The sequence below is a fragment of the Peromyscus californicus genome, unplaced genomic scaffold (assembly GCF_007827085.1).
Source record: "Peromyscus californicus insignis strain IS unplaced genomic scaffold, ASM782708v3 Scaffold_2__1_contigs__length_46816999, whole genome shotgun sequence".
Taxonomy (NCBI): domain Eukaryota; kingdom Metazoa; phylum Chordata; class Mammalia; order Rodentia; family Cricetidae; genus Peromyscus; species Peromyscus californicus.
In genome coordinates, this window is record NW_026294540.1 from 24,789,864 (window position 1) to 24,800,725 (window position 10,862).

At 49.5% G+C, this 10,862-nt stretch overlaps 1 protein-coding gene across 2 annotated transcripts; it reads right to left on the minus strand.

Annotated features, from left to right (window-relative positions):
* Positions 1-1,319: 1,319 nt before the first annotated feature.
* Positions 1,320-10,083, minus strand: LOC128120608 (syncytin-A-like). 2 transcript variants are annotated; one of them, XM_052754762.1, is made up of 4 exons: positions 9,853-10,083; positions 7,652-7,755; positions 6,838-6,942; positions 1,320-3,421 (listed from the first exon to the last, which is right to left on the minus strand). In XM_052754762.1, exon 4 carries the CDS (start codon positions 3,272-3,274, stop codon positions 1,421-1,423), a length of 1,854 nt encoding a protein of 617 aa, XP_052610722.1. In that variant the 5' UTR covers positions 3,275-3,421; positions 6,838-6,942; positions 7,652-7,755; positions 9,853-10,083; the 3' UTR covers positions 1,320-1,420. The 2 variants fall into 2 exon arrangements, with proteins under 2 accessions (XP_052610722.1, XP_052610723.1); XM_052754763.1 differs by lacking the exon at positions 9,853-10,083 and adding an exon at positions 8,156-8,555.
* Positions 10,084-10,862: the final 779 nt, after the last annotated feature.

Sequence of the window (10,862 nt, forward strand, 5' to 3'; positions counted from 1 at the left end):
AGGAATACCTCAGGTCACAGTAAGCATAGTAGTTTACAGCCCTGCTCCAGGGAAAGGCTTTCCCAATGTAACAGCTCTGCTCCGGCAGGCAGGCGAGGGTTTTCCCCAGTGAACTTGTTACAGTTCTGCTCCGGTTTCCCCTCTGGCAAAAGGTCTCATCCAAACCTCATTCAAGAGATTTACTGGGAGGGAAACATCCTGGGGAGTGGCTGCCTCATCCAGGGTGGAAGAAGGCAGCAGCAAACTGAACAGATGCAGGGCTCATATAGGGTTTATTAGGGGCGGAGTTTTCCCAGGGAGAAGATTTTCAGGGTGGGAAATGATCAGATTTCAGTCCTTGAGCTCAGATTGGCTAGATCTTGTGCTCAGGGATTGGTTGGTTTTCTACTCAGGGATTGGTTCCTTTTTTCTGCCCAGGGATTGGCTGGTTTTCTGCTCAGGGATAGATTCGTTTTCCTGCCCAGGGATTGGTTTTCTGCTTAGTGGGTCAGGGGCAGATTTGGCTCTGGATTCAGGGCCAAAGTGTGTTTCTTTCTTTTCTTTTTTAATTTTTTCTTTATTAAGAAATTTTCTACTCACTATACATACCACTCACGGATCCCACCTCCTCCCTCCTTCCACCCCCCAGACCTCTCTCCCAAGCCACCCCACATCCCCAAAGTGTGTTTCTTTCACTGGCCCTTTTTAGCCTTTTGGCTCTAGTTTCAGGGCCAGGGCATATTCTTTTGCTGGCTCTGATTCTAGGGCCAAAGAGTGTTTCTTTGGGTCTGGTTCCAGGGTTGGGTGTATTCCTCTGGTTCTGGGATCAATGTTAAAGTGTTTCTTTCGTCTTAGAGCCAGGGTGGGTTTTCTTTTCTTTTCTTTTTTTTTTTTAGTTTTTCAAGACAGGGTTTCTCTGTAGCTTTGGAGCCTGTCCTGGATCTCACTCTGTAGCCCAGGCTGGCCTGGAACTCACAGAGATCCGCCTGTCTCCGCCTCCCGAGTGCTGGGATTAATGGCATGTGCCACAGGGTTTCTTTTACTAGCTCTGGTTTCAGGGCCAGGATAGGTTTCTTTGGCTGGCCCTTTTACCCTACAGATATGGAATTGGGGGAGTGGGCGTGAGGCTTAAAAGCTTCTGTTTCTGGAAGTGATCATCTCAGAGTCGTGAGCAGTGACTGAAGATTGCCAGGTGATCACAAACATCTCCAAGGGCCAGCCATTATCAAGGGTGCAAGAGATGCCAGGCATCCAGAAAAATAAGCCTAGAATACTGTGGTTTGCTGTGGTTTGGGGAAAACTGCCACCATTTAAACAAAACGGAGTTTTTCAAAATGGTGTAGGTGTGGCTAACATTGATGTTTATTTCTACAGATCGGTAGATAGAGACGGGGGAGGGGGGTGTTAGTGGGGGAGCTGTGGTTCAGGTAGCTCCTTCCTGTCAGACGGTGTCCTCCTCAGGGGGCTGCTGGGGAAGCCTCTTGTATTGGGAATCTCGAAGCAGAAGGATCTTGTCCACGTGCCCTTTGGTTGTGCTCTGGATGAAAGAGCTCATTCGCTGGGACACAAAATGAGTCAGGCAATTAAGAAGACAGGGCCCGAACATGAGCAGAAAGAGGATAAAGAGAATGGGTCCCACGAAGGAAGTCAACCAGGAGGGCAGCCAGTATCCCAGCCCCAGCCCCTGGATCCAAGAGCTGGAGCTTGGGCGGAGTTCGGATGCTCTCTCTCGAAGTTTCCTGGCTGCATCCCGGACTACTCCGGACTGGTTTACATAGAAGCAGCACTCCTCCTGGAGGAAGAGGCAGGTGCCCCCTTTCTCGGCGGTGATGAGGTCCAGAGCTCTGCGGTTTTGGAGCACGAGGCCCGCCAGCGAGTCTATTTGATCTTGGAGGGTGGTGAAGGAGGTGGCTATTTCGTCTAGGCTGTCGGAGAGCGCCTGCGAGAGCTGTTGGAAATAGATGGTTGACGTGGTGATGCCAGCGATGCCTAAGCCCAGGGCGGAAGTGATGCCCAGGCCCGCGAGAAGAGGGAGGAGGTGAACCGCTCTCTTCCGGCGAGACGTGGAGACCGAGGAGGGAATTGTAGCAAAAAGGGGGACAGTTATGGTTTGGTTACTGGGGAGGAGTTCGATGTCTGGGTATTGGAAGACAAGGGTACAGACACCCGACCAGTTGGCCGGGAGGCAGACGTAAGTCGAGCTCCCGCAGAGGAAGAAGACGCCCGAGGAGTTGAGACAGAAGGAGTACGTTAAGGAGAGGAGATAGGAGAAGATGTTTGGAGTGATACCCCCGTTTTCCTGGACAGTGGGTTCATCTTCCCAGATTGAATATTGTCCAGAGAGGGCAGCCCCCATGAGGGGCTGGTACTGAAAGAGCGGATAGGGCTCTTTGTGTCCCTGAAGTTTAATCTTGAAGTATGTGGTGTCCACAGACAGGGTAAGGGGGTGAGTTCTGTTGTCCGGTTCGAAGAGCGTCAGATTATAGCAGGCGCTAGATGGGGAGGAAGGGCATCGCCTCCAGGGAGTGGTTGGGTAGGTGTGACAGTGGATGTCATCGACCAGGCAAGGGTAGAAAGGCTTCCCTGAGGTGAGGGAAGGGGGTCCTGAAAAGCGTAAGGGATTTCTCCACTTAGAGCCTGGCATGGTCATTAGTTCGGCAAATGCGTAGCTGGTCGACAGATCTATGGATTGGTGGTCGGCCGAGGGGGAAAGGTGAAAGGTGTGATTGCAAAGAGAGGCCGAGAGATTGCCCACGAAGGTGGCATATTCTGGGTTCTTGAAGAAACGGGATATACAGAGAGGGGCCTGGGAGGTGAGGAGAGTCTGGGTAGAGAGCGGCCCCCATATGGGGCGCTGGGCAGATTCATAGACGTGATCGTCAGTGTATTTCACAGAGGTGAGCCGAGAAAGTATCGGAAGTATGTGTGTCGAGCTGGTGAGTTGAAGAAGAGCGATGGCCCGTCGGTCGGGATTGACAAAAGAGTAATAAGCAGTTAGTGGATGGAAATTCAGGAGGCGTTTCTCAAGGTCAGTAATAGGATAAGGGCCGGAGAGGGTCCGGGCCGAGTATGTAATATGAAGTTTCATGGGTGAGTCCGTCCAAGTCGTTAGCGGGGCTGGGATGGCTTGAGAGCGCTGGGTTTGGATGGACAAACAGACCCAGCAGTTGGAAGAGAAGGAAGAGTTAGTGTCCTTGAGGAAGCGGTGAGCGAGGTTTACGAGGGGCCGCCAGCTGTCAGAAGAGGCAGAGGAGTAAGAAAAAAGGAGGAGACAGAGAACCCAAGGGGGGATCATGGCTCTTCAGGGGTGGCCAGCCGTGGTGGGAGGCACAGAGGAGTGGTCCTGAGAATTCTTAAGTCCGGTCCGTCTGTCACTTGGTGCAGGAGTGACTGAGAAGTCAGGGAAGCTCCGGGTTGTGCCAGTTATACGTGAAGGTCGGACCTGTGAGAGCAGAAACACAAATGAGGAGGGTCCCCAGAAGGGTCAGAAGCCTCAGGGTTAGGCTCTGGAGGCACTTTTGAGCTTAGGTGTAGCCAGTGACAGAGTCCCTGTACTTTGTTTTTCTGTCACAACCCCTGAGTGTGGCCTTGGGCTACCTTGGTGGCTACTGTGGATAAACTACCACTGATGGTGGCCTGATGGAGTTTGTAGATTAATTTGCAATTGATTATAGGTGTCTTTTGCCCCTTGGGGGCGGGGCCTCTAAGGTAGGGTCACCTGTGACAATGGCATAACCTTAGAGCACTCATCAAAATACCAGTTAGGGGGTCTCAGCAATAGGAACTTGGGGTTGGGGTTAAGGTTAGAAAGCAGCGAGGAGTCAGGGGGATCAATAAAAGAATGGGGGTCCTCTGTAGGGCTAACGTCTACAGGAAGGAAAGTGGGTGGATTAAGAGTTTTGTGTTGAAAGGTGATTAAAAGGTTTTGTATAAACTGTGTATGTAAGGCGGGGAGGTGGTATGGGTGGGGGTGGTGATGGCGCACACCTTTGATCCCAGCACTCGGGAGGCAGAGGAGGCAGATCTCTGTGAGTTCGAGGCCAGCCTGATCTACCAATCGAGTTCAGGATAGTCAGAGTGACACAAAGAAACCCTGTCTCGAAAAACCAAAAATGAATTAAATAAAACAAACAAACAACAGCATATTATATCTGTTAAATGAGAGAGGGAGAGAGAGAGGAGAGTTGGGTCACATATGAGTGCAAGAAGATTGTGGGAGGTGGAGACAGTAATAGATTGGTAGAGTGTTAATTTGAGGGCTTCTGTTGTTAAATGGGGGGCACCCCAAGAGTTTAAGGAAAAAGGCCCACCCTGAACCACCAAGTCTGACCGCTTAGACAGACAGTCTTCATAACACTGGCCGAGGAGACCTAGGCCTGAGTTAAGGATGAAGGTACAAAGAGGATGAGAGGTTTGGAGGGTCCGGATGCCCTGAGGCAGGAGCAGCCATGAGGGCCTCTGAGCACACAGGATGAGCTTGAGTAGGTTGTGGGGGTCCAGAGGCTCTGTGAGAGGACCACCAAGCAGCCTGGCTTACTAAAACCCCCAAGCTGAGGATCCAGCTACAAAAGTAACCCGCTAGGCCCAAAAAGGAGAGGTTTCATTTAGCTTGGGGGTGGGGGGATGGGTGCCCTTGTTTAGAGCTTTGCAGCTTTGAGGTACCCCTTTGGAGGAGGAGGTTATGACAACAAAGCCAAGATATGTGACTTGGGAAGAGGCTATCTGGGCCTTAGAGGAGGACACTCAGCATCTCTGGTCCCCCAGAAGAGTGGGAGACTAGAGGTGTTATACAGATGGGTCCTTTGAAGGCACTCAGAGTGACCTCGAGGCTTCAAAGGTCAGGACAAGAGCTTAGCTAAAAATATGAGGACAATCTCGAAATCCCTGGGAAAAGACTGTCCATATTAAGTGGGAGGACATTTGGGTGTCAAGGGCTCCCCAGGTCAATGTACAAAGGTCTTGGCAAGAAGGGCCAAGATGCCGCCAGAGAGATGTTAAGAGCTCTTACTGCTCTCGCAGAGGACCCAGGTTCAGTTTTTAGCACCCATATGGTGGCTGACAGCCACAGGTAACTCTAGTTCCAGAGGAATTCTGGGCTGTTTCCTGACCTCCTCAGGCACCAGGCATGCAGGTGATGCGCATCCATACATGCAGGCAAGACACTCACACACAGAATATAAAATACAGGATCCTTTAAAGATAACATAATAGCTGGGCAGTGGTGGCGCACACCATTAATCCCAGCACTCGGGAGGCAGAGCCAGGCAGATCTCTGTGAGTTCGAGGCCAGCCTGGTCTACAGAGTGAGTTCCAGGAAAGGCGCCAAAGCTACACAGAGAAACCCTGTCTCGAAAAACCAAAAAATAAAAATAAATAAATAATAATAATATAATAAAAAGGGCCAAGAAGAATGGTAAAGAAAGCATCTTCAAGATGAAGGACTGAGAAATGAAAGGTGGGAAGAGGAGGGTAAGATAGAATCCTGCAAGGTTTGGGGACCACTGGGTGGACGGAAGTTACTAATTAGGCCCAAGTCTTGGCCTAGGCAGTAGGAGACATCTGGCATTTGGACTGCCAGGACAGGATGCTATGTGGAGTTAGTGGAGTGTGAAATGGAGGCTTTCCAGAGTCTGCTAATCACAAGTTTAAATCCCTTGAGTTCCTTTAGAGTGAGTGGATACTGAGCCTGCCACACAAAAGCAGAAAGGTCCTTTTTTTTTTTTTTTTTAAGTTTCTCAAGACAGGGTTTCTCTGTGTAACTGCCCTGGCTGTCCTGAACTCGCTCTGTAGTCCAGGCTGTCCTGGAACTCAGAGATCCACCTGCCTCTGCCTCCCGAGTGCTGGGATAAAAGGTATGTGCCACCACCGCCCCACAGAAAGGTCCTTTTTAAATTAGGAGTATGGTGGGTGGGGGAGGTAGCTGCGATCTGAGGGTGAATGGAGGCAGGACAGCGGTGCAGAGTAGGACCGCGCTAACACAGTCCCCAGGAAGGGTCGGGTCTGGGTGACAAAGTCACAGGAAGGCGGCTGCCCTGAGCAGGCTTTGTGAAATAATGACAACTGTAGTGTAGAACTCATCTAGAATGTCACCTCCCAAGAGAGGAGTTGGGCAACCAGGAGTGACCAGGAAGGAATGGGGAAAGGAATGTCCGAACAGTCTGCAGTACTGGTCTGGGTTGCTTAGATTTCATAGGCTTGTCTTCCTCTCCCTTAAGAGGGGGAGGGAACTCATGCTGGGGTCCAGCCGATTCTGGTAAAACTGAGTAAGCAGCTCTCCCCCGCCCCCGATCCAATAAACACGATGTAATCTTACCAGCTATTCCCAGGTTACCTAGGATAACTGATAGCTGGGGGCAACGACCCCTGATCCCAGGCAGTCATAATCAATCCCCGAAAGCTTACCAAGCTGGAGTCCAGGTTCAGATCGATTGTTGGGACCTGGTATAAAAAGAGCCGGGCTCTGGGCAACTGGAGCTGAATGCAATCTGGTCTGGAATGTTTTTTCTCCCTACGTGGGGGGGGGGGGAGGGGGCAGGGGTGAAGTGGCAGGCACAGAATGGGGCAGGCTCTCCGGGATGTGAGAGTCAGTCTCCAATCTTTGAGGCTTCTAATATCAAATGCCCTCACCCCAACTCCCTATAGGAGCCACCAAAGGTCAGAGGAAATGTGCAGCTTCTACACCAGAAGTCACTAGATGGGAAAACCAGAGCGCTCGCTGCTTACAGAGTAGGGGTGGTTATGGGGGGGGTGGGAGTGAGAGGAAGGGATGGGGGACACAAAATCTTCCAATGCCAAGAGTGGAGTGTAGAGAAGTAAGAGAAAGAGAATGTGTGTCAGGGTGGGCAGGGCGGCACACACCTTTAACCCCTGCACTTGAGAGGCAGAAGCAGGCAGAGCTCTGTGAGTTCCAGGCCAGCTGGGTCTACCTAGGGAGCTCCAGATTCAAGGATACACAGTGAGACCCTGTTTCAAAAAACAAAACAGAATGTCAGGGGGTCATAAACATCTCTTATGACCGGTTATTCTCAGTGGGTGGCAGGGTTGCTGGGAGGAATCTAGGAAAGCAAGCCTGGATTGATGCTGATTAGTGTAGTTTGGGGGAACTATCATTAATTCACCAAAATGGAGAAAGATTTCAAGATGGCATGGCCATGGCTGACAGAAGTGATTCTGGTCCTTAACATTGCAAGAATTCTTGCCAGACATAGTGGCTCACACCTTTAAATCCCAGTACTTAGGAGGCAGAGGCAAGCAGATCTCTGTGAGTTTGAGGCCAGCCTGGTCTACAGAGCAAGCTCCAAGCCTGCTGGACTACATAGTGAGACCCTGTCTCAAATAAAGCAAAACAAAAAGAATTATTTCCCTAGGGAGATATATACAACATCTCCTCACTCTTCTTAAGATCCCAGTATTGGGCTGGAGAGATGGCTCAGAGGTTAAAGAACACTGACTGTTCTTCCAGAGGTCCCGAGTTCAATTCCCAGCAACCACATGGTGGCTCACAACCATCTGTAATGAGATCTAGTGCCCTCTTCTGGCCTGCAGTCATACTTGCTGTATACATAATAAATAAATACATCTTTAAAAAAAAAAAAAAAGATCCCAGTATTGGTGAAATTATTAAGGCCACTCCACGTAGTTAAAAGGAGATTTATTTAATGGCATAACTTACAAATTAAGGGATAGGTAGGTCGCGGAGTCTGGGGAAGGTGTATCGCATGCAGTCCAGCGGTGTTCTCTGGAGCTATGCTTGGCCCACCTCCACCATCCAGGGTCCTGGAACAGAGAGAGCGCTTGCCGATCCAGATCTCGGGTCTCGCCTCCCTTGGCCCTGCCTTGTAGGCATGACAGTTGCCGAAGTCTCAATGGGGGTTGGAACTTCCAGATCAAAGCTGGAATGGCTACATCCCAGTGTCAGGGCTGCAAAGTTGGCTCAGTAGTTAAGAGCAAGAACTTCTTGTTCTTGCAAAGGACCCAGGTTCGATTCCCAGCACCCATATGGGGGCTCACAACCTCCTCACACACGCATTTGGTGCATAGACGTACATGCACACAAAACACTTATACACACAAAATGATAAAAATAAATCTAAAAAAAAAAAATCCCAATGACCAACCAAAGTATGACTCCACTAAAGGTGACCTAGGGAGAACCAGTGAGTTTATTGGGGCTTACCTCTAGAGTGTGGGTGACCCAAAAGTATCAGCACTGGAAATTCTTCGTCCAGTGTGGATGATGCCTTCCACATGGTCACATGAACTGAACTTCTTCAGTTAATTCTCCCCAGTTTAAATACTCTAGCATGTCCTCAGACAACACCTCCAGGCTATATATAATTAGAGCATAGTTCTGTGGAAGGAATGGCTGGAATCTCAGGTAAGGGGCCAGTGGCCCTCCCCACCCCCTCCTTCTAAAAGGCCATTCGAAGACTCTCAACAGGACCAGCCATGATGCACTCTCGGAACAGATGTGCACAGGTGTTTCCAAAAGAAGCTGCATCTCACCCTGAACCTTCCGCGAGGCTGATCAACTGATCAAAACTTCGACGTTTGTGGCGAGGTGGGAATGTTGCAGGCCAGAGCCTAATTAAAATTTCCCTTGGGCTATCTTTAGGCCTTTTTTTTTTTTTTTTTTTAGCCATTCTTTTCCCTGCTCTAAACGTGATCTAACATTCTTATGACTATCAGGTGAGGTATTTTTTTTTAATGGATTAGCTTAGCAGGCAACTAACTACCTTGCTCAACCCAATAAGGGTGACTTCAGATAGCATTTAAAGCCATTAGGAGAGGTTTCCCAGCGTTGCTATAACCTGTTACTCTGATGTTTCCACTGACGTAATTGAAAAAAAAAAAGGGATTGGAGCTGGAGAGATGGCTCTGCAGTTAAGAGCACCTACTGTTCTTGCAGAAGACCCAGGTTCAGTTCCCAGCGCCCACATGGTGGCTCGCCACTGCCTGTAACTCCCTCTTCCGGTGTCCGTGGGCACCAGGCACACACTTGGTGCACATTCATGCATGCAGGTAACAACACTCAGACACATACAATACAAAATAAATCCTTAATGAAAAAAGAAGTAGCCGGGCAGTGGTGGCGCACGCCTTTAATCCAGCACTCGGGAGGCAGAGCGAGGAGGATCTCTGTGAGTTCGAGGCCAGCCTGGGCTACAGAGTGAGTTCCAGGAAAGGCGCAAAGCTACACAGAGAAACCCTGTCTCGAAAAACAAACAAACAAACAAACAAAAACCTTAAATGAAATTGGGGCCTCATGGGAAGACAGAATTTTGAGTAACCTAAATCTGTGTTCTCGGGCCATGGTCACTCATATTTGGCTTCGGAATAAGTTATCTCTTGTCCTCTTTGAAGTGAGCTGTGTCTTTGCATCCACACGGGCACAGATGATCTCATGGAGATGGAGGCCGCTTTACTAGAAGGACCACGTCCTACAACAGTGGATCTCAACCTTCCTAACGCTGCGACCCTTTAATACAGTTCCTCATGTGTGGTGACCCTCAACCATACAACTGTTTCGTTGCTACTCCATAACTGTTGTTATGAATCGTAAAATAAACATCTGACATGCCACCCCAGAGGGGTCGCGACCCCCAGATTGAGAACCACTGTTCTGCAACCTTCTTCCATACTCCAGGTCACTTTGACTTCTCTGAGAGTTGCACTGTCTGGCTTGGCCTTTCTTGGGTTACCTCCACTCTCCCCCAATCCCACCTGAGCCTCTATGTCACTACACCCCCAGTGTCTGGGGGCCAGATGTTTGAGAGCCACTAGGGGGTCAGTGCTGTGGCATTTCAGTGGAAATCTACAGTGCTGAGGCAGAGCAGGACTAAGAACTAGCGATCTCCTTATGCTGAAGCTTACCTGAGCAGCTTTACCACTTAGAACTGCTTCATCCCAGAGATGGGGCCGGTGTGTGAACAGTGTGGGAGTTCCTGCAGGCATCATGCTGGCAGCGAAATAACAATCCACGAAGAGGCAGGAATGAAAACTCCATTCAGCTTGATTTTGCCAGGCTGGATCAGTGCTGTGGAATAATCCTTCTGTACACTGTGAAAACGTGTTGCTCTCAATTCTTAGTAAAAAGCTGATTGGTCGATAGCTAGGCAGGATTCTTGGGGCAGAGAGGATGCTGGGAGGAAGGAGGGTGGAGTCTCAAGATACACAGAGGAAGCAGGAGATAAGCATGCCATGCTGAAAGAAGGTACCTCCATGTGGCAGAGGGTAGAGAAGAAATATGGTTTAAGTTGTAAGAGCTAGTTAGTAACAAGTCTAAGCTATTGTCCGAGCAGTTATAATTAATAATAAGTCTCAGTGTAGATATTTGGGAGCAGCTGCCAGGACACAGAGAAACTCTGCTTACAGATCAGACTTGACTACATAGAAACTCTTGTGACCATGAAGATGGGTTCTAAAGCTAGAAGCCCTTGGACCTGGTGTGGTCTCTGACTGAGACAGCATAGAGGTCAGCAGGCCATAAACTACAAGTGCCATCTCCACTAAGGATGGGTTCCATTAACTGAGCTAAACATAAAGGTCTAGGGGAGAAGAGTTTGGGATAAATCATTTCAGGGGAGCCAGGCATAATAGCACATGCCTTTAATCCCAGCACTCGGGAGGCAGAGGCAGGCAGATCTCTATGAGTTCAAGGCCAGCCTGGTCTACAGAGTGAGTTCCAGGACAGCTACAGCTGTTACACAGAGAAACTCTATTTCAAAACAAACAAACAAAAACCAAACATCATTCTGAAGGATTTGAGTATGGTCTACAGATAGCAAAAGGTCACTGGGTCATTGACAGCATCCACTCCCAGCTTTCTGGGTGGAAAGCAGGTGTTTTATTTTCTTCATCCACGAGACACTCCTGCGTGTTTA

Bases quoted from the DNA above. Each gene is read 5' to 3' on its own strand.
- LOC128120608 (XM_052754762.1), bottom strand. From the start codon at position 3,274: ATGATCCCCCCTTGGGTTCTCTGTCTCCTCCTTTTTTCTTACTCCTCT.